General features: G+C 36.4%; 1 protein-coding gene across 1 annotated transcript in view; it reads left to right on the top strand.

Moving 5' to 3' along the window:
- The window catches only part of LOC144956907 (G-protein coupled receptor GRL101-like), a 274635-nt gene that overhangs the window by 62904 nt on the left and 186731 nt on the right, over positions 1 to 25000 (top strand). Inside the window, exon 2 of the mRNA XM_078887733.1 lies at positions 12289 to 12400. Coding sequence (XP_078743859.1) covers positions 12310 to 12400 — 91 coding nt within the window. The 5' untranslated portion in view covers positions 12289 to 12309. The remainder of the gene's footprint in view (positions 1 to 12288; positions 12401 to 25000) is intronic.

Raw genomic sequence — 25000 nt, 5'->3', positions numbered from 1 at the left:
CCCCACTTTCTCCCACAACCACCACCCAACAACAAAAGAATTGATGATTTTGTTGTGTGTCGAAATTCATGAAAACGAGGAAAACCTGAATTTGACCATTCAAATTTCTTTTAAACCATGTACATGTAACCCACGGCGTGAATCCCGACCGCACTATGTCGGCATGAATTGTGTCAAAAATGATTTTACAGTAACCAGAACTGTAAGATTTTTTAAAGATAAGTAGCCTACTCCATGTTTATTTTAAATAGATTTTGAGTAGCTTAATCGGGTTGTTTTGGGGTTTGAAAATTAAATTAACCTTCTATAATGACTATCTAGTTATTTTGTGGTGTTCATTGTATTTTCGAGTCATTCACGACTCGTTTGTGAATTTTATGTTTGGTTTGCTTTAGAATGTTTTACATCTATCTATATGAACACCGTTTCCAGGTTTATAGATAGACCCTATCTATAACTTATGCAGGTCTCCTTTTTCATTATTCAACACTTATAGATGGAATGATATTAACGACACTCAGCTCTTTGTTATTGTTTTTAGGCAGCCATTTTAATGATACATTCTCACTAAATTCTAACAATCAGACTATAGATAGAATGAAGTTGACGTCACTCGGCTCTTTTTTATTCTTTTTTGCCATCCTGGTTTATGAGTAATTCTCACTAAACTGTATTAACCAGACTATAAACGTTCAAAGTTAGACATAGTTTTGTGTGTTGGTCAGTTATACTTCCGGGTGGCAATGTTGTGAGCTTCTTAGCCAAGCGCACACTATCTATAAACGTTTAAGGTTACACATCCTTTTGTGTGTTGGCATGTTATAATCGGCTGGTGTATGTTGAAAGTTATTTTTAAAAACTAAATGCATAGCATCAATAGCACTCTATATGTTACTGTATTGATCGTCTTGAAGGTTGCCAAATGGAAAATCCAAAAAGATGACGTACTTTTCTTAAGGAAACAAATTTAGGTCATCATTCAAATCCACCAAACTGTAGATTAAGCCATTTTATGCGGGGTTCAAATCAACTCTAACCGGAGAGTCAATCTGATCGTTTTCACTGAGAAAGAAATGGCAATGGCACAAACAGGGCTTTATAGATAGAATGAAGTTCATGTCACTCGGGTCTTTGTTATTCTTTTTTTTTTGCCATCCGCGTTTATGAGTAATTCTCACTAAACTGTATTAAGCAGACTATAAACGTATAAGGTTATACATAGTATGCAGATGACGTCACTCAGGCCTTTGTTATTGTTTTTGCCATCCGCGTTTGTGAGTTGTTCTCATTAAACTGTATTAACCAGACTATAAAAGTTCATGGTTACACAGAGTTTGTGTGTTGGTCCGTTATACTTCCGGATGGCAATGTTGTGAACTCCTTGGCCAAGCGCATTCTATCTATACATAGTTTTGTGTGTTGGTTCGTTATATTTCCGGATGGCAATGTTGTGAGCTTCTTAGCCAAGTGCATACTTTCTATAGACAGAACGAAGATGACGTCACACTGGTCTTTGTTATTGCTTTTTGACATCCGCGTTTATGAATAATTCTCACTAAACTGTATTATCTGGACTATAACCGTTTAAGGTTACACATAGTTTTGTGTGTTGGTCCGTTATAATTCCGGATGGCAATATTGTGGGCTTCTTCGCCAAGCGCATACTATCTATTGGACCTGTGATCGCGTTGTTAAGAACAAGAAATGGAGTAGAAAAGTGCAAGAAGACAATAAAGAAAATAAACTTTTTCAGTGATGGGAGATTGGACTATCCACGGGATGGCGTTGATTGTATAGCGTCCATCCCGTAGCCTGGCGGAGTCGCCGTAACATTCCGTCCTTTGCTGTAACCGTTGCCTATAAATTATTATATGCACCAGACTATAAACGCTCAGGTTTACACACAGTTTTGTGTGTTGTTTGTTAAATTTAACTGGCGAATGTTGTGAGTGTTTTACCTAAATGCATAACGCCGATTGTCTTCTGGCACTTTTCTACTAATTTTTTTTGTTATTTTCAGTGAGTGTCTGCTTCACTTACTTTTCTTGATCGCGTTGTTGTTAATTTTACTTTTTGTGGTGACTGAGAGTAGGACTATGAGGTCCGAACTATATCAATAGTGAGAGAATTGGGATGAAGAATAACATTGTGACCAACCTGTCAGAAAGAACTATAGACGGAGAAAAGTGATGAAAACCAGAACATTCTATATTTGTTGGAACTTATTTATCTCTGTGAAGACATTTAATTTAACCTGAATTTTATAAGTAAAAAGGGTCATGATAGCTCAGTTGGTAGAGTACTCGCCCATCACACAAAAGGACCGAGATCAATCCTAGGTGAAGTCGAGATTATTGCCTGACCTTCCTGGCCATCCAACGGTGTTTGGATAGCTGTGTCTGTTATATCTGGCGGGAAGTACGTTACGATAGACTATCGTACTATCCAAAGAATAGCAAGCAAGCAATTGCTATTATCAGTTTCACGCTCTAGAAACTGGGCTCAGAAAGACTACTTTTCATAAGTAGAACTGTACATCTAGTTTGAAGCATCAGTTCCATACCATTTTCATCGAATGATCACATTATATTACTATCGTTGTTAAAGGATTAAAAATACTTAAGTTTTTCGTAGAAGCTTTGTCTGTCTTTTGAAAGAGATAAAGTGAGTACGTGTGACCGAGAATCTATAATCCACGCCCCCCCCCCCCCCACCAACCAAATCCGTGTGAGTATTTTTGTTATCGTTTTGAATTGTTTACCTTCACAGATTTTGGTTACGTTGCACTTCACAACCTTTCGTTTTTTATTATTAGTGTGGGTTTTTCAAATTACCTTTTCCTTCAGAATTTGACAGTACATAGTAATTCTGTAAGAAATTGGATAAATTAGTGTATCTAATAGCATTCGTTTGTCGGTAATAAAAGGTATTTGTATTTTAGTCTGTATTTTGGCTCCTCACTAACAAAAATGTTGTGCCTCCATTAATAGATTATCAAATCAAGAAATGAAGGAGCAAGCACGGTATAAGATAAAGATCTGAACAAGTGTGTATGACCGGTGCCAGATAAAGCAAAACAGAAAAACATGATAAAGATATATCCCAAAAAATCAGTCGACCTCGACTGGGGATCGAACTTCAGACCTTCTGATTACTGGTCAGATGTGTTACAAAAAGCACGATCGAATTGCTACTGTCGATCACTCTTTGCGTGATCGCCGTGTGCTGCTTATTTGCAGATCTGATAAGCCAGATTGCTATGGTCTTATTGTTGTAATGGAAATGCTCCGAGAGGACGAGAGACGCATGCGCACAACCAACATGACGGTCTCTCTCTAATAACTTTTCCGCCGGTGACGTCGCAGACTATGGGTGTCGTCCAATCAAGGGACGCTACTCTTCCGCTAATCTCATTCCCTATTACAAGTATGTTAACTCAAGCCCCTTAATTGCGTTCGGTTATCAGACCTGCAAATATGGTCACCTAGGTTTGGATCAATAATGTGCCCCATCGCCATCATACTGTTTGGGGGATTTTGGACACATGTGTAGGTTCAGGTGCACCACAAGAAACACCCCACTAACTCTATAGATAGAATGAAGTTGACGTCACTCTGGTCTTTGTTATTCTTTTTTGCCTTCCGCGTTTATGAGTAATTCTCACTAAACTGTATTAACTAGACTATAAACGTTCACAGTTACACATGGTTTTGTGTATAGATAGTATGCACTTAACTTAGAAGCTCATAACATTGCCATCGAGAAGTATAACGGACCAACACACAAAACTGTGTGTATCCAAGAACGTTTATAGTCAGTTTTATAGATAGAATGCGCTTGGCCAAGGAGTTCACAACATTGCCATCCGGAAGTATAACGGACCAACACACAAACTCTGTGTAACCATGAACTTTTATAGTCTGGTTAATACAGTTTAGTGAGAACAACTCACAAACGCGGATGGCAAAAACAATAACAAAGGCCTGAGTGACGTCATCTTCGAACTATCTATACAGTTCAGTGAGCATTACTCATAAACGCGGATGGCAAAAAAACAATAAGAAAGACCTGAGTGACGTCATCTTCGAACTATCTATTGGTCCGTCGTACTTCCGGGTGGCAATATTGTGAGCTTCTCAGCAAAGCACATGCTGTCTATAGTGATGTGCTTGGATTGACCATGTAGTATTGCGTTGCTCTCATGAATTTTAATATATTTTTAAAAGAGAATTGTATTGATCGCTCCGTGCAATTTTGACATTCAGTGACTAAGACAGTGGTGTTTTTATGATTAGATACTACAAGTATGGGTGAATTTTATTACTGGGGTGCCGAGTCTTAGGATAGGAGGAGAAAGACGATGTGGAGAGATAGATCGGATGAGGAAGAGAGAAGGAGAGAGAGAGAGAGAGAGAGAGAGAGAGAGAGGGGGAGAGAGAGAGGGAGGGAGTGAGTGAGAGAGAATAGAGGGAGGGAGGGAGTGAGAGAGAAAGAGAGAGAGAGTGGGTGAGAGAGATAGAGGGAGGGAGGGAGAGAGAAAGAGAGAGAAAGAGGAAGGGAGGGAGTGAGAGATAGATAGATAGATAGATAGAGAGAGAGAGAGAGAGAGAGAGAGAGAGAGAGAGAGAGAGAGAGAGAGAGAGAGAGAGAGAGAGATTTTACCAGGGGTGATCAACAAGATTTTTATTGGAAAATGCCATATATCTCATAACACATGGGAGACTATCACACACTTTTCCATCACAACACAAACAAATCTTAATATTCACTTTTCAAGTTGAATGACCTTGACAAATGATTCATAAGAGAAAGTTTTTGCACTTGAAAATATATTCCATTGAGCTTATCCAATGACGTCATTAAATATTTCTAATCTTGATCCTTTCTTGTATTTCTCCACTTTTATCAATTTATTCAGAGAGAAATGAGACAAGATGCTGAAGAGTTTTATAAACGACGTGTACATTTTTGCAGGTCTGAAAAGGCTGTCATGGAAATTCTCTTTAAACCAAAGCAAAATATTCTTCATGACTAAAATGTAAATACGAGCCCTTTATTGCGTATGTCCTGCAAATATGTTAGCAAAATAACGTAAAGTTGAATGTAAGCTTCAATTTAATTACAAAAACAGATCAAATGAACGTTTCGGGTTTCCCCTTTATCAACAAAACAGGATGAATGAAACACCACAGATGAATGAGATGATGTGGTAGTGGCGGAGTTAAGATGAATAAATCATATGTTAGCAATAATTACATAACAATAAATAAACAAAATGCTGCGAGGGTGTGATGAAAGTGTGAACTTCATGGTCGATCAACTCGGTCATCAATCCATCCAACTATGAATCTATTATACTTCTTCTACTCCTACTACTACTACTACTACTACTACTACTACTACTACTACTACTACTACTACTCCTACTACTACTACTACTACTACTACTACTACTACTACTACTACTACTACTACTACTACTACTACTACTACTACTACTACTACTACTACTGCTACTACTACTACTACTACTACTACTACTACTACTACTACTACTACTACTACTATTAAAACTTCTAATACCACTACTATGACGACGACTACAACGAAGAATAATTAAATATGCCATACATCCCATTCCCCATCAGTAAAATATATTTCATGTGACATTGCGCATGCGTGACACTTGGATACGTGTATTTTCTTGAAAGAAAACGACTCTTCTTCCCTTGATTTCCTCTGGCAATTGTTTTCCTTTCACGTTGACATCAATCACTGAACTACGTATTAAGTATCATTTCCATTGACAAGCCGTTCCGGTCGTAGGAAATATTTCAATTACTCCATCCAGAAAAGTGAGTGGAGCAGGCACTTATGTTGATAATAACAAGAAATGAAGTGAGTAGGAAAGTGCGAGAAGACAACAGAGAATAAAAAATTCGCGTTGGCGATGGGGACACGATCCCGCGACCTTACTGGTACGACAACTATCTATCCATATTTTCACTACTTCATTGTTAGGCATTAATCAAATTTAAGGTAAAATACTACCTTTTAATTGCTATACCAACTGAAACGAGAATCAAACTTTCTGTTTATTTGGGCACCTTTCTTAATGAAAAGCTATTGACAATCCCGTCACCCTTGGTGACAAATCTAATATAATATGACTTGTAGATCAACATTGGTCTTGTTTCGCTTGATAAACTCGATATAGAGTAACTATAAAAGAACATGGAAATATTTAGCATGAAAACGAGGTAAAAAGATAATATTATTTAAATATAACCTCTAATTACGCAAAATAGCGGGAACAACAGTCACAAATACATCATTAACATTTTAAAAAAGTGAGCTTTTATTTAGAGCAATATCCACTAAACGCGCTCAAAGAGCTTAACAAAGGCCCAAAGCAACATTTAACATGTAGGACGGGACATGACGCCTGTTAGGCGATATTACAATTTTTTCGGACAGAGACAATGCTGTTAACGGTCAGGTACTCATTTTACACCAGAGTACGGTGAGAGAATGTGAGTAAAGAGCCTTCTCCAAGGACTCAACTATGCGGCGAACCCATGATCTTCCGACCCGAAAGCGAGTGTCATACAACAAGACCACACATCCATTCACAAACACAAACAGTTAAAGGCACACAATCCAACAAATGACATAACGTAGAGAACAAACAGAAGAATAAAAAAGAATTAACAACATCGTGATTACAAAGGTTATTCTGATAATTCGACTTTATCATGATACATACCGGAAATCCATTCCCCTTGCCTTGTTATCTCACGCTCGTCGAATACCCAACCTCCCTTTGAACTTAAACAGAAAGTTGGGGGAAAAAATGAGGACATTTAAGAAAAGAAGTAAAATAAAATGCACAACTAAACAAAACAAACAAAAAAACCCCCCAAAAACCCGCATCCATTTGTTTTTTTCTACCCTGTCTAAATTTCCACCACACCATCCCCCAACCCCTCTCACTTCTAATCTAACACCCCTCCCCCCCCCCCCCCCCTCTCAAAAAACAAAAAACAAAAAAAAAAAAAACGGCCTCTCACCGCCAACTCAACCCCCACATTTCATCCCATCACCGCCATCATGACAAATAGCCCGGCCAGCCTGCCTCAGACTCATCATAGAATTGGCCACTATCACGGACCGCTAGAATCTCCCAAAATAACTTGTTATTTTTATCATTATCAGATTGCAATGAGAACAGTATCAACGAAATCCATTTCTTTAATACTTTTTTCTTGTTTACTACAGTACAGTGCTAATCAAACGGATACTAAGCTGCTAGAAGCTGTGCACTGGAGAAAAAAAGTAATAAACAAAAATGATCATAACAGATTCAAAAGAGAACAAAATACCAAACAAGGAACTCTTCGTCTCAAAACACTTTTTCGGCCAAGAAAAAAAAAAACGATTAAATTTGTGCGGCTATGTGGTCTAGTGGTATGACACTCGCTTTCGGATCGGAAGGTCCTGGGTTCGAGCCTCCTTTAACTCTCTCCTTACCGATCATTTTCAGTATATTCCGCAAAATGGCAGGCTTACCCAGCAGAAAAATTGATTCTTTAAACTCAAAAAAGCTCTCTACGAAGCAGCATTATATTCTTATTAATTAAACAAAGATCATTCTTCAAAGTTTGTGATGTACAAAATAAATCTGAATAAGAGAAAATGTATATTGTGTCGTAACAAATGTGACTATTTTGCTCTAGGTAGTAAGGAGAGGGTTAATGTATAGATGTAAATTAGCAAGTTGGGGCCAACTCGACATGCACGTATATCCAGGTTTGATAACCCAATTCTTTACGGGCTCATTGTTGTAATGGAAGTCTCAAAAATGACGCAAAATATTGTCCATGACAACAATGGTAAACTAGGCCCATAAGTGGGTTCGGATGTCAGACCTGCATAATACATATACATGTCGGAGAGCGCTTGGAATCATATTCTTTTGTAAGCAACTTTAGAGAGTTTAATATTTAAAACCCACAATAACTGAGCTGACGTGATCTAGATACAAAATATGGAATTCGTGATCAAAATATAGGATGCTGTGAGTAAATTTGACTCATATATATGGGAACAACACAAAACATTTATTGACTCATTTAGGCAACTCTTGTCTTTGGTTTTACAACAAAATATACAACGGGGATTCCATATCATGACCAAATGAAGACACCAGGTATAGATAGTATGAAGTTCACGTCACTCACGTCTTTGTTATTCCTTTTTGCCAGCCGCGTTTATGAGCACCTCTCACTAAACTGTATTAACAAGATTCAAAAGTTTATTTTTAGGCAATTGCCAATATAACTCATACAAGAATATAATATTTTCATCAACATATCAAGTAAGTAAAATCAACAATAAACTAAGGCAAATAATGATGGTAATAATAATAATAATAATAATAATAATAATAATAATAATAATAATAATAATAATAATAATAATGATAATAATAATAATGATAATAATAATAATAATAATAATAATAATAATAATAATAATAATAATAATAATAATGTAATAATAATAATAATAATAATAATAATAATAATAATAATAATAATAATAATAATAATAATAATAATAATAATAATAATAATAACAGAATGTCCAAGCCAACCAAAAGAGACAGTAAACATTGGAGACAAGAATGATTCCCTCGAGTCTGGATCGAGACAAATTAATCTGGACCAGCGATTCCAGTTGGCGTGTTATTGGCGGATCATGTGACGGGCCGTCATGTGACCAGTTTTACACGCCGCCACCGGTTACTTGTAGAATGGCGTTTGGACAGAAAAATGGCCCGAAGGCCTAGAAATGTGTTGTTGTAAGGGGATCGGATTTGAAGGCAATCTGGCATTGCATAGGGTGACATTTTGGTGGGAGATGGAGGATTTACACAGTCCCCGAAAGAAAACAACATTGTGAGTTTTGTTTTTTTTTCTTTGACTTCATTGGAAAAAATAGTTCAATATCGCCTAACAGTTGTCATGTCTTGTCCTACGTGCCAAGAGTTGTTGTTGTCTTAGAACTACTTGTAAAGAGCGTTTAGTACGTTTAGAGGATATTGCACTATATAAATGCTCATTATTAAAAAAAAAGATATTTTGTTATGTTTCAAACAAAATATATGATGCAATTTAAATTTGCATTTCATTATAATTTATAGTATTAACCAAAGGATTTGAAATGTATTGTAATGGGTTGTGTGGCCTTGACCTTGCCCTAATTCATAAGGTTTGTTTCTTAAAACGACTCTTTGAAGACATTAATGTGTTCCTCATTGACGGGTAAGAACATGATGGATGAACGTTAACAGGATTTCCATAGAAGATAATCACAACTGATAAGTTTATGTGAAATGTAGGCAATTAGTCAATAAAGACAAAAGTCACGAAAAGGGCAACTAAAACTCAATCTTAATATAGAGAAGCAACATTAACCCAAAACTCTGTAGCGTTTAAAGGACAATGCTGCTATCCTTTGAACCCCCCTTCCCGCCCCCCCCCCCCACACACACACACACACACAAACGTAAATAAAATGTTGGCCAGAAAACGCATCCTTCAATTATCGACCAATTACAAAGACCCTCATCTTGTCAAAAACTCCCAACCCTTGGACTTCACGAAGTCCAAGGTTTGGGAGATGTTACCAAGATGATGGTCATTTTATTCGATCAATGTTTGAAGGACGAGTTTACTGGCCAACATTTTAAATAAGTGCTTGTTTTTTTTGTTTTTTTTTCTTTTTTAACAAAATAGAGTATGGTTTAACAACATTTAGCTTTGGATGGGATGACAGATTATAAAAGTTTCCACCAGACAAAGCGGAAAAGAAATAATATCAAAATATAGTATCCCTCCTCCAAGAGTGCACCATATGAAGACCTAGATGGAAGAATGACAATAGTCACGGTTAACATGAAATTGAAAAACATTTAAAAATATATATATATCATTGAAAGTCCCAATGTCATTCGTAAATAATTTGAAATGATCTCAAATGTTTTGTGTGAAAGAAGGGCCATTTTACTTTTAATAGTTTAAAAATTGGGCAAGATGGATGTATGATAATTTGTTAAAACACTTTTGTCACTTTCACCCTCGGTCACGGACATTGGTCAGTTTTCCATCTGAACGTAGATAAATGTATTTGGCAGGAGGAATCACAGGCTGTCTGAAGCCTGAGAAGCTTTCTCTTAATAAGAAAGGAAGTTGTCATGGATGATAGGAACAATAAATCATTTTTAAAGAATACAATTATGTACTGCAGTGCCAGAAAAAAGGCCACTATCCTTAACAAAGATAATCACTTCGACTGGGATATTTATAGGACAATCGTTTATTTTGGCTTTTTTCACAATTTTAGTCCGATACTTAGTCCATACCAATATCTAATTTAATGTTAGGAGTAAAATGGCACTTTTATGACATGGCGAAGAAATGTAAAGAAATCAGATAAGGTCAGTATGATTATATAATGAATAATTTATGACAAAGATCCCGAGTCATTGGTAAACTTAAATAAATTAGTAAATTAGGGTAGACATTGGACTAATTAAATGAAAGAACAGAACCAGATTAGAAAAGAAATAAGTGAATTGCCCATATGTATCTTTGTGAGCTTAATATGTTGAGGGAAATTGAATTCTAAACGCTCAGGCACCAAAAATAAATAAATAAATAGATAAATAAATAAACAACAACAACAACAAAGAATAAATTTTAAAAATTTTAAAACACCTTGAGAAAAGTCACAGGATGACACTCAATGCCAGTAATTTATCAGCCGATAAAGGGGGAACAGGAAAGCTTAGACCTCACCCTAACATTAACATATGATACAAGTACAAGGTAAAATGAATGGGTCTTAATAATGACAACTAAAACACGAAGGCTTCAGATACTAACTCAAACCCATCAAGACACAGAAATAGAATTAAAGCATACCAATGTCAAATTGATTCCATGGACAGTTATTCAATTTGTACAAAATAATAATAATAATAATAATAATAATAATAATAATAATAATAATAATAATAATAATAATAATAATAATAATAATAATAATAATAATAATAATAATAATAAAAGATAATTATTCTTTATTTCATATCCTTTCGGATTCCATAAAAATTCACTGAACCATTTAACGCGATGTCAAAACAAACCCGTCACGTGATTTAATCGAAAACAGCTAGAAAAGGTCATGTTATCGAGTCAATCATGTGACGCCTTTGTTTATTATCGGACTACAGTCTTTCTTAATTCCACGTGTTACTTTGGACTATGGTCTTTTAGTTCATTTCATCGTGTTTTTTCATCTCGCTCTAGTTTTGGACTACGTAAATTGGATTCAATAGTCTGATGTCACGTCGCCCAGCAACGGCGGCCATCATGGTTCTAAACAAAGAAAATCGGTACTTTTTATTCTTCATGCTGGCTAGAACTTTACATATGTCTTGTGATCAGAATGTGTAAAAGTCAAAACATGATTAGATTTATAATTTTTTTTTCCTCTGGATACGCTTTTATGCTCGTAGGAGAAATATTTCATAATATTCATTGTTCCGATAGTTTAAAGCCAGTTACTAAGTTACCATGCGTCATTACGAGGGAAGTGACGTTCCGACTGTTGAAGCGTATTCCGTTGACCTACTGAAATGAAGCCTCGAGTAGTTGACTTTTGACAGGGAAAGTAATTCAAAAATAACAAAACTGGACTATGGTCGTTTTTTTTTTGTTGGTTTTCTTTTGTCATTTGGCTCTTCGTACATTTTCGATTTTATTACATTTATTGCTTATAGGGGCGGGAAGGGGGGTTGTTTGGGACTTGGGGTTTAACCCTCTCCTTACCAGCCATTTTCAGGATTTTCCCCAAAACTTCACATCCAACTAACACAAAATATATTTTTTATCACTCAGACTCATTAGCAGTAAAGCTCTTGCGATACAAAATGTCCTAGCAAAAGCATTCCCTACAACACACTGTTCATTTTCTTTTATTTCTTTTGATGTACAAAAGAAATTTGAATAAGAAAAATGTTGGTTGTATCGTAATGAAAGTGATAATTTTCCTATAGTTCGTAAGAAGAGGGTTAAATTCCTTATTTATGTTAAATTCTGCGTCGTGCGGCTCTGTATATAGTCTAGATTCACATTTTGCACCAGTTTAAGCCTCTCCAATTCCCAACCCTCTGGAAAAGCCTAATTTTCTGATAAGTGGGTGCATTTTCTCTTCCTCCAGGTGACAGACAGACGGAGTAGTATGCTAGATGTTCACTGTCTAATTATAGCCTTAGGGCTGTGCGTTTCCTTGGCGCATGCTCAGAGTGTCGTCAACACAGGAAGTTCAAAAGGTATGTGCATGATTTATTAATCAGTCTGTGTTGTTGTGAATGTTGTCTAGAATCGCTGGATAGAATTCAATTCATAACTTTATGTCTCCCGTTATTTCCCAGATTTGTTTAGAAACTATATATAGCTTTTATATAGGGCAATATCCACTAAGTGTGCCCAAAGCGCTTTACAAAGGGTCCCTGACCAACAGCAACACTTGTCTCGTAGGACGAGACATGACGCTGTAAGGCGATATTGTCATTTTTCCGACAGAGACAACGCTTTTGACGGCCAGGTACTCATTTTACACCTGAGTGAGGTGAGAGAATGTGAGTAAAGAGTCTTTTCCAAGGACTCATCCATGCGCCGAGCGAGGCTCGAACCCAGGACCTTCCGATCCGAAAGCGAGTGTCATACCACAAGACCACATAGCCGCACAATCTCACTGCTATTTTCCGACAAATCACATGATTCCAATTGGTACTTCATATACGACTAATATTTGGGAAGGGAAAAGAGGCCATGTGGATATGTAAAAATGATTCTAAGGTGCTAAGAATGTGTTTTGTAAAACGTGATGAATAAAAGTGAATATAACATCTTCAAAAACCATGTTCTATGACAAATATAGAAATGCACCAGAAGATGTATGCCGACTTGACATTGTCTGACCTAGATATATGCATTTCTGATACTTAATGCGTGCGGCTATGTGTTCTTGTGGTGTGACTCTCGCTTTCGGGTCGGAAGGTCCTGGGTTAGAGCCTCGCTCAGCGTATAGTTGAGTCCTTGGAAAAGGCTCTTTACTCACATTCTCTCACCGTACTCAAGTGTAAAATCAGTATCTTGTCGTTAACAGCGTTGTTTGTCTCTGTTGGAAAAAAATATATTATCGCCTAACAGGCGTCATGTCTCAATCTACATGTTACGTGTTGCTGTTGTTGAGGTACCCCTTGTAAAGCACTTTCAGTTGGTTTAGTGGATATTGCTCTTTATAAAAGCTCAAGTTTTTTATCTATAAAAAATCCTTTTTATCACTCTCGAAGTTTTCTGTCTTTCTATTTAAGTCTTGGATCAAAAGCTTACTTTTCACTTTTCAGCATTGGGTAAACCACAACATAATATTACCAGCTTGATTCCGTGGATTTAACCTTTTTATTCCATCAAACAATGACAAAAAGACTTTTGGTCAGAAGAATTTCCCTTATATTGGTAGAAAAAAATGACCCCGAATACATCTTAAAATCCGATAGATTACGTTGACAACTCCCCCCACCCCTCCCCTACTCCCAATGAAAAACAAACAACAACAAACAAAAACAAAAATATTGCACACACTAAACAAAGCAAAAGCAAAAACAAACAAAAACAAAACACCCCCCCCCCCAAAAAAAAAAAAGAGAAATAAAACAACAACAAAAAAAACAAACAAACAAATCAAAGCCAACAACAAAAAGTAAAACAGCAAAAACAAAAAAAAAGGCCCCAGAAAACGTCTAACAACCAAAAAAAAATCCAAATGAAAGCAAAGAAAATCAGAACAGCTTCACATTTACAGTGCATCTCATCTGAATAAACACAAAACTCACATTGTGTGAGTTTATTTTTGCCGCAAAGTATAAATCAAATAAATAGTCATGAAATCCTAACATTTCCTGTTTATTAGTTTGGTCGGATCGGATCGAGGACATCAAGACATTGGATGATAGTCTGACTATTCTGTCTTAATGGCTGGCCAACAATTTGCACATTTTTATATTTGCCAAGAGTCCAATGAGCCTCATGAGATCAACCAGCTGACAGCCGAACTCTGGAAAAACATGTATATTTGAAAATTTGGCCAGAAAACTCGCCCTGAAAATATCGATCGATTTAAATGGTTCTCATCTTTGCAAAAACTGTCAAACCTGGGACGTCGCGAAGTCTTCCTGAAGTCCCAGTTTTGGGAGTTTTTGACAAGATGGGGGTCGTTTAAATCGATCGATATTATAAGGACGATTTTTCTGGCCACTATTTTAAATACAAGTTTTCCAGAGTATAGTTGACCGAAAGCAGATTAAGAAATCATTGGACTTTTATTATGGGCTGATAATAACCTAGTCCTTTGCCCTCTTTTGGATCCACAAGGCAAGTGAGGAAAAATTTTGAACCCTAAATAAAAAGTCTCATTGACGTGGGAGTTTTTCCTACTGTCTTTAAAAGTTAAACTGACAGTTGACCTTGACCTCTACCCTCCCTTTCAATACTTACTCTTACTGTGGAAAAACATATATTTAAGATTTATGCCCAACATTTAAATATATATATATATATATATATATATATATATATATATATATATATATATATATATATATTCTTAAGGTCCTACTTTGTGAGTTCCTAACGTGTGTCGGGTGCTGAAGCGATCATGGAAGGCGCGTTGAAACATGTTGGAACTTTTAAACACATGCGTTCAAGAATTCTTTTATTATAATACCCTTTGGTTTTGTTGAAAACATTATTTTACTGTAGTATTATAGCAAAAGAAAATTGAATGGAACCTTCGATTTAATCAATGAAAACAGACGTTTCAAGCTTCCCCTTTATCAGGAAAACAGGATGAATAAAAGACTAAAGACGAACGAGAGATTTGAGAATGACAGTGCTGCTTTGCTTAGTATTTCATTCATCGCGATTTGTTGATAAAAGGGAAACCCGAAACGTCCACTTTATCTGTTATTGATTATCAGATTGAAACATCCATTCAATTTCCTATTGTTATTTAATCAAGCTTCAAGTAACAACCCTTTCATAATTTCTACAGTAGAATAAATAGCAAAAATATCACGAAGCGTTTCGATTTTCATTTATAGATAGTATGCACTTGGCTAATAATCTCACAACATTGCCATCCGGAAGTATAACGGACCAACACACAAAACTATGTGTAACATTGAACGTTTATAGTCTGGTTCATACAGTTTAGTGAGAAGTGCTCATAAAAATGGATGGCAACAAAGCAATAACAAAGACCTGAGTGACGTCATCTTCGTTCTATCAATAGAAAGACGTAGAAATTCAAGAAATCATATTCTGTCTCTCCCACCGTAGCCATCGTTATGTTATAGCCTGACACTGAAATCCAAAAGGACTGGCAGTTTGACGTCATTATTTGGTTTTTGCACCGTCTAGTGAGTTGTCGTTAGTAGAGCTCATGGAAACAAGTTATTTCATTGGTTGAACTATTGAATACAACTCACGATTTGTTTTCTTTTGTGGCAAAAGACTGGCATTTTGACGTCATTTCTTGGTCAGTATCAGGCCATAACTTTACGAAGGCCACGCTCCCACACACATCCGTTTTGACTAAAATAGATTGTGACGAGTAATATTCTATCGGATCGTATGGCATCGTTAAAAGAGTTAAAAACGAATATAAGAGCTGAAGAATAAAATAAAAAATAAAAAAATCTAAAAAAGAACAAAATAACAAACACGGAATATTTCGGGCACAAAACCCTTCTTCAGCTTGGCTCAGCGGTACTATCTTTGCTACGTACCCAAAAGGTACCGAGTTTGATCACCCGCCGCTGCGCTCTGCGCTGTGTGGCCTTGAGCAAGACAAATTACCCTAGCTCAATTTGCGGCACTGCAATGCGGCTGACGCCTGGGTTATTCCAGTCTTCCCTTAGAATAGACCCTAGAGACAAATATCCCCTATGGGATGAATAAAGGGAATTTATGTTATACAGTCAGGGACTAAAAAAACTCCAATGAAATCATAAACACATTACAATAACAAACAAACAGATGGACTGCAGAGAAGTGATCGGCACGTGTCATTATATTCCTTTGGTTACTGCTTTTTGCCGTATCCATCGTTAACTTATATCCTGACAATGACCAAAAAAATGGCGTCAAAATGCCAGTCTTTGGCCACAAAAGAAAACAAATCGTGAGTTGTATTCAATCGTTCAACCAATGGGACCACTTGTTTCCATGAGCACTATTAACGACAACTCATTCGGCGGTGCAAAAACCAAATAATGACGTCAAAATGCCAGTCTTTTTTGGTTTCAGTTTCAGGTTATAACAAAACGATGGCGACGTTTTTACACACCACTTCCACTTTGTTTAAGATCTTTAAAAACATTTAAATGCCTTAAATGTGCGGTTATGTGGTCTAGTGGTATAACACTCGCTTTTGGATCGGATGGTCCTGGGTTCGAGCCTCGCTTGGAGTATAGTTGAGTCCTTGGAGAACTCTCTTTACTCAGATTCTCTCGCCGTACTCAGGTGTAAAATGAGTACCTGACCGTTAACAACGTTGAATCTGTCCGGAAAAATTGTAATATCGTTTAAGAGGCGTCATGTCCTGTCCTACATGCTAAATGTTGCAGTTTGCCAGGGAATCCTTGTAAAGCGCTATATAAAAGCTAAGTTTTTATTTTGAAAGCTTTCATGCAAAGATAGAATTTATTAAAGTTACATAAACAACATTCTTTGTAAATTTGACAATTTTGATTATAAAACCACTCTTTCAAATTATTTAAATATCTAAAACACATATATAAGTGCCATAGTCAATAAACTTTGTACATGTACTATAATTGTCACTATTAATATTTTCTACCTTTATACATTTGAGAGTTTCAACTATTTAATATACAAAATGCAAATAGTATCCAATGTCATGTTACATGATTCACCGTAATCAAATATTATCATGGAAAGCTCTTTGATAATGGTTACAATAATAACTCTTCGATAAATCGTTAACTTCCATAACGTATTATTGTAAAAAAAAAATATTTGGATAAGTTATATTATTGATGAAATCATTGGAGGGAAATGAAACATTAATGTATGCTTTATTATCGTTGTTGCTTTTATGGTTATTTTTGTCATTAATATTTCATTGAACTATGAACTTTGTACATTTATGATTCATGCGATCTTGACCAGTTTTCAATTACCAGTATTCTATGATAGTATTTTTCCATTGATACAATTTTCCTGACATTCAAAGTTGTGTAAAACTGTCTGTGAATGATACAACACAAGTTATATGAGATTCTGTAATTATAAACTACTGTATAAGGCATTTAAAGGATAATTCCTATGAAGCCTTTAGTAAGATAAGATAAGATAAGATAAGATAATCTTGTACTCACTGAGGATTTGAAATTTTGACCTCGTTCCCAATGTGCTCTCCATAGATGACTCAGATCGTAGCCATCGTTAAGTTATAGCCTGACACTGAAACCCAAAAAGACTGGCATTTTGACGGCATTTTTTGGTCATTGTCAGGCTATAAGTTTTTGCACCGCCTCGTAGGTTTGCGTTATTAGAGCTCATGGAAACAAGTGGTCTGATTGGTTGAGCTATTGAATACAACTCACGATTTGTTTTCTTTTGTGGCCAAAGACTGGCATTTTGACAACATTTTTTGGTCATTGTCAGGCTATAAGTTAACGATGGCGACGCTCAGATGCATTAAAAACTCGATCGTGATTCCAAAGGTAAAAGTTCACGATTCATATGTCATACCATCCAATGACCTCAAACATGTTATTTCGTATTAATATTTATCCTTCTAATCACCAACAGGTGGACATTTCATCGATATCATTATAGAAGGAACGAAATTGACGTTACTCAGCTCTTTGTTTTAGACAGCCAAAGGGGGATAGCGTGGCTCAGCGGTACGGTCTTTGTTTCGTATCCGAAACGTACCGAGTTCGATCACTCGCCGCTGCGCTGAGTGACCTTAAGCAAGTCATCTCTCGCCCTAGCTCAATTTGCGGCGCTGCACTGCGGCTGACGCCTGTGTTATTTCAGTCCTCCCTTGGAATAGACCCTAAAGACAAATTTCCCAAATGGGATGAATAAAGGGAATTTTTATATTTTATTTTTTAATGATCAGTCCTCACTAAATTACATCAATCAGATTTTTTTTTAAAGTTTAAGATTACGCATAGTTTTGTATATAGGTACGTTACTTCCGACTGGCGGGTGTTGTGAGTATTTTACTAAAACGTATAGCATCAATATTTGACCTTAAGGACTTTAATTGTGGCAAGGATATCAATACGCCTTAAAAACCACCTTTATTAAAACCGGATTCGTACCGAGGAAAAATGTTCCCTGACTTACTATACAGTTTTTTTTGGTGCGTTTTTATTTGTTTACAAAGAAATCTTCCAGTATTTATTTCGATTATGCAATAATAATATCGGGTTTTCCCCAGTACGAGAGGGGTGTAATAATATTATACGATTCTTACACTTTTGCTTTTTGGAATTCAGGACGTGTTTCCCAAACGCTGCGAGTGGGCGTTAGGAACAAAGTTCGAATTCCAAAACGCTAGTGTGTAAGAAATCTTTTATTCTACCCCTCAATCGATTCCGATGTCGTTATCTCAGAAAAAATGACATTTTCAAAAACATTCATATGATATTTCTTTTTAAAGAATTTGATTTTAGTGAAATTTACGCTCGACGCGTGATAATCTGACGTGACAAACTATTATTGTAAACATGATATCATTACGCGTTGCTATAATTTAGGGAGAGAAGTGGAATAAAAGTACTTTCTTCATGGAGTATAAACTCTTGATGCTACGAGAACTGTGCCCTCCATTCTTACAAAAACCGGTATTCTATGTTGTCGTTGTAATTGTTTATTTCTCTAAGAAAGAGACAGATCTTGTTGAGATGGCCTGGGACAAACCAGGTTACAAGTCCCTGTGTTTGCCGAGTCAACATCCCAGTCAAACAGTTCGTCCTCGTCTTTGCTCTATTCTCTATAGCAATTGTCATCAGTCATTTTGCTTCTTTCTATACAAAATGCGGTTGTGTTTTATTTGTTAGCTGTTTTTTGTTTACTGTTTGTGGTTCGGGCCATGTGGTCTAGTGGTATGGCACTCGTGCCTTCGGATCGGAACGTCCACGGTTCGAGTCCCGCTCTAAGTGGCGCATGGTTACGTCCTTTGAAAAAGCTCGTTACTCATTTCTCTCACCGTACTCAGGTGTAAAATGAGTACATGGACGTTAAAAGCTATGTCTGGACAGAAGAAAAGTCGCAGTATCGCCGAACAGGCGTCATGTCTTATTCTACATGTTGCGTGTTGCTGTTGGCCAGAGACCCTTTGTAACTTGAGCTTTTTTGTTAAATAGCTCAATACCCACTAAGCGTGCTCAAAGTACTTTACAAGGGGTCCCTGACCAACAGCAACATTTAGAACGTGACATGACGCCTGTTAGGCGATATTACATTTTTTTGGACAAAGACAACGCTTTTAACGGCCTGGCACTCGTTTTACACCTGAGTACGGTGAGAGAGTGTAAGTAAAGAGCCTTCTTCAAGGACTCAACTATGCGCCGAGCGAGGCTCGAACCCAGAACCTCCCGATCCGAAAGCGATTGTCATACCACTATAATACCACATAGCCGCACGTAAGAGCTATAAAGCACATTGGGCACATTTAGTGGATATTACGTTCTTAAAATTCTCTCAATGTCATATATCTTTAGCAATTGTCACGTGTCATTTTGCTTCTTTCTCCTACAAGTTGTTTTGTTTTATTCGCGTGTTGTATTTTGTTTATTTTTTGTTGTTTTCTCTTGAATTCACTAAGAAAAAAATCCCGCGTTTTAACGGATAAGAGTAAATTTTCAATTTTCAATTTAGTTTTATACGTTGCTTTCTGACAATGACTTAGGACAGGTCTAGTTGGTGGGGGAACTTCTTCATGATTTGTTGTCAGGCGATGTGTGGCACTATTTTGTGTTGCGCATTTCATATAAAATGAACACCGTGGATATGATTATCAATTGTGAGATTAATAAAATAAAAATAAAAAAAAATTGAGCTTTTATATAGCGCAATTTCCACCAAACGTGCTCAAAGCGCGTTACAGGGGATTTCTGGCCAACAGCAACATTCAACATTTAGGACGGGGCATGAAGCCTGTTAGGCGATATTACAATTTTTTTCGGACAGAGACAACCCTGTTAACGGCCAGGTACTCATTTTACACCTGAGTACGATGAGAGAATGTGAGTAAAGACTCTTCTCTAAGGACTCAATTATGCCCCGAGCAAGGCTGGAACCCAGGACCCGAAAGCAAAGTGTCATACCACAAGACCGCATAGCGCACAATTCCAATTCCATATTAATAATGTGGTTTGCTGATATCCATAACTGGGCATTGCCTTTGGGAAAGTAGGTCATGTTGTTTTGAAAATTAAGGCCTTATTTAATAATTTTGTGACACACACACACAGCAGGACGTAAGTCTTTTAACCCTCTCCTTACCAGCCGTTTTCAGAATTATCCCCAAAACCTCACACCCACCCAACACAAAAACAGACATTTCCTACTCAAACAGAAAAGCACCAAGTACATTCTATACAAAATATTGTTCGAAAATATAAGCTCCGATACAGAATGTCAAGTTTTTATTGCTATAGCAAAAAGAAATGAAATCTGGATGAGAAAAGTGACGGTTGCATCGTAACAAATTTGACGATTTTCCAATAGGTGGTAAGGAGAGGGTTTAAGACCTACAACTAATGTTTGCTGTTGAGGTACCCCGATATCGGCTAGATCGACGATTTTCTCGTTGGTGTTGTGTTTTTTTACCACCTTGATTCACTATAGACGTCAATGTTTATGGAAACTAACCATCTCCCTGGATCAATCTAGACGACTAATATTTACTTTAATTGAGGGTAAAGGAGTGTAGAAAATTGAGTCGTGTAAAACTAAAACTGGATTTTAAAAACTAAAATGAACTGAACACCACGTGTACAATCTACGTGCATAGAAAAAAAAAACCCTGATATAGATGCAGTACATAAATTTCACAATTTGCAGAACAAAACTCTGAAGTCAGGTCTGATCAGCCCCCCCCCCCCCCCACCAAAAAAAAAAGAAGTTTGCTCTTAATTTACAAAAGTCGCGGGAGTTAATCTTAGTATATCAATCTGTAAAAAGATAATTTTATAATTTTTTGATGTGTTAGTGATTCTGTGTTCGTAGGCAACAATTAAACATTGGCGGTGGAGAACAATATTGGACCCCTCCCCTATTTAACCAGCTAACTGCCGAACTCTGGGAAAACTTGATATTAAAAATATTAGCCAGAAAACTCGTACTTCAAATATTGATCCATATTAAATGACCTTCATTTTGACAAATACTCTCAATCATGGGACGTCTCGAATTTAACTGGTTAAAATTTAAAAAAAAAGAATATATGAGAAAACTCTTATTTGATTAAAAAAAACTGGTTCCATATCAATGATATTTCACAACGACTTTGTGGTCCAATGGCATGATATACTCTTTCCGGCTTCTAGGTTACGAGTTCGAGTTATATGACTGAAGCAATATTGAGTTCTTAGAGATTTTTTCTCACAGTTTTTGACCATATCAAAATATCAAAATTACAAAAAAATAAAAAATAAATAAATCAAAGTTTTATATAGCGCAATATCCACTAAACGTGCTCAAACCGCTTTCCTAGGGGTCCGCAGCCAACAGCATTAATTAACATGTAGGAAGAGACATGACGCTTTTAGACGTTATTACATATTTTCCGACAGACAACATTGTTAGCAGCCAGGAACTCATTTTACACCTGAGTATGGTGAGAGAATATGAGTAAAGAGCCTATTCCAAAGACCCAATATGCGTTGCAAATAGAGCGGAACTTGAACCCAGAACCTTCCGATCCGAAGGCGAGTGTCGTACAATTGTACCACAAAGATACATTACCGATAACACCACTGTCTTAGCAAAATAAACAAACAAAAACAAAACAAATACTACGGGATTAGTGTTGTTGTTGTTTGTTTAGGCACTTTTAATCCACATTTAGCGTATACAAACGTACGTCCAGATATCTTGAACATGAAACAACAAATCATTGGAAAAGCAAGCCTAAGGCAATAACAACCTTGATTCCTATAGATTATGGAGAGGATCATGAATTATGTGGTCTGATTCCATTCAGTTCTTTCCCATTGATTGATGATATTATTTATTATATGATTTATGTGTATAGAGTGTACCACGTGATTGATAATTAGTCTACATCGCCTCTGGTCATACCTTGGATAGATACAAGCTTTTCCTTGGAATTTTAGATGATTGTATTTTTACCTGTCATTAAAACCGTTTTCTAAGTTCGTAGCTTCATGTTACGATAATCAGTAATTGCTCATTAGGAAATAATAATAAATCAAGAACAAAAATGCCGAGGTCAAATATTTATTTCTTTAGTTGTATCGAATTGAATGCTAAGACTACATTTTTCAAAAAAATAATTGAATTACCTTCCATTCTCTCTTTCTCTCTCTCTCTCTCTCTCTCTCTCTCTCTCTCTCTCTCTCTCTCTCCTCTTTATGTAGGATATGGAGTAAATTAATTTAAAAAAGGCATCAGCTATGAATTGCTCCCTTTTCAGTCCCTCTTCGAATTGTGCTAAATCAAACATTTTTTAACCAGTAAACAGCCCAGATCTGGAGAGACGCGTATTTACAAATTTGTCCAGAAAACTCGTCCTTCAAATATCAATCGATTCAGGTGACTCTCATCTTGACAAAAACTCTCAAACCTGTAGCTCATGAGCGCTAGAGAGAAAGGGAGTTTGGCAGGATGTTCCTGATGCAATATTATTGTTATATTATAACAGTGTGCAAGGACGACATTAGACCTACATGCATATAAACCAGAAAGAGTGAGGGAAAGTGCAATATGTTTAAAAATTAACACTTTAAATAGGACAGGGGGTGGATTTAAATCTGCAGGATATACCCGTCATCGTTTATAACTACCTTTTTTTTAACTACCCAGACATGTCCGGTTTATTAAAACACACGTTTAAAAATACCGCCGATTTTATGAGTACATCGTTTCGTAAAGACGATAAACCAGATTGGACATTGAAGGAACAACAAAATGACTGGACATCTAGCAAGCTCTCGGAAACACGGAGTTTCCGGCCGTACTGACATTTACCAAAATACTGCATATTGTTCGTGGATAGTTCAGTAGCGGTAAGAATGTCAGTCGATAAATAAATGATTCAGATGAGGCAAAAGCCCATTAAAAAGACATCAAGGTGGTTAAATGACCACTATTACTAAACAGCAGCATTTGAGTTGAGATTACCAGGTGATGTACTGGCTACTGTATGGAAACCAACCATACGTTGAGTAGAGCCTCGTACATGTCCAGTATGTACTATTGGTCCCAAAGGGCCATTTTAAAAGGACACCGGAAGTGGGAACTAACTTTAGATTGCGGGGGGGGGGGGGGTGTAAACAAATTACATCAGTATCAAAAACATGTTGTCTTTATTGTATACATGTCATATTGAGAGAATCGTTTTTTTTTCTGTCAGACGCATAAACAGTCGGCCAGATTAGAGGATCTACATTCATTGAATTGTTGTGGACGTTAAGTCGATATTCGAGTCGATGCCTACCCATCATTGTGTCTCATCTGGTCCAATATTCAAGCAGCCATACTCTTGATTTGTAATAATATACGATTTTTGACTGATATTGGTAATATTTTTTAGCCAAAAGCAAATATACCAAGTGGTTGGTTGAGGTCTAAAGGTGATTTTAGTTTGGGACGATGGGTTATTCTGTTTTGGCCGGAAATCGAATTATGTATATCAATTAATACTTTTCTCAGAAAAACTCAAATCCTATTAGAGAATGTTGAGATTTCATGGAATGTCATTTTATCATTTACCTTAGAAATTGTGTAATATGTTTTTGATTAATGAAACAAATGACATAAAAATATAGATTTTAATGATCGTCAAATATACTATGTACATAGTGTCATTGTTGTATTAGTAAACAGCATCGATATTGATTTGTTTTGAAATGAAGAAGAACACTATCGATAGTGATCATTTCAAACTCATTTGTTTCTTTAGCTTCTATATTGCCAAAGGCTATAGAGTATACTCCGTTTGCAGGCACGAATTAATCATTTTTGCCCAATGAAAATTTAAATCATGACTTTAAAATATGTGTTGAAGAATGTGTAATCTATTTTAGTATGTCAATATTGGGTCATCAGTAGTTTCTTTAAAGGTCACGAATTAAATAAAGCTTCTCGCACTTCAATACCAATGGGTCCGATATTACAACACACCGTTATACAAGTCAGTGTTCATACGGTGTCTTTCCAACGTTATACAAGTCAGTGTTCATACGGTGTCTTCATAGAAACGTTATACAAGTCAGTGTTCATACGGTGTCTTAATAGAAACGTTATACAAGTCAGTGTTCGTACGGTGTCTTCATAGAAACGTTATACAAGTTAGTGTTCTCACGGTGTCTTCATAAAAACGTTATACACGTCAGTGTTCGTACGGTGTCTTCATAGAAACGTTATACAAGTTAGTGTTCTCACGGTGTCTTCATAAAAACGTTATACACGTCAGTGTTCATACGGTGTCTTCATAGAAACGTTATACAAGTCAGTGTTCATACGGTGTCTTAATAGAAACGTTATACAAGTTAGTGTTCTCACGGTGTCTCATAAAACGTTATACACGTCAGTGTTCATACGGTGTCTTCATAGAAACGTTATACAAGTCAGTGTTC

Source organism: Berghia stephanieae, chromosome 11, assembly GCF_034508935.2.
Source record: "Berghia stephanieae isolate SIO BIC M18660-M18661 chromosome 11, UCSD_Bste_1.3, whole genome shotgun sequence".
In the NCBI taxonomy this organism is placed as follows: Eukaryota; Metazoa; Mollusca; class Gastropoda; order Nudibranchia; family Aeolidiidae; genus Berghia; species Berghia stephanieae.
This window is presented reverse-complemented; position numbering and strand designations above follow the sequence as displayed.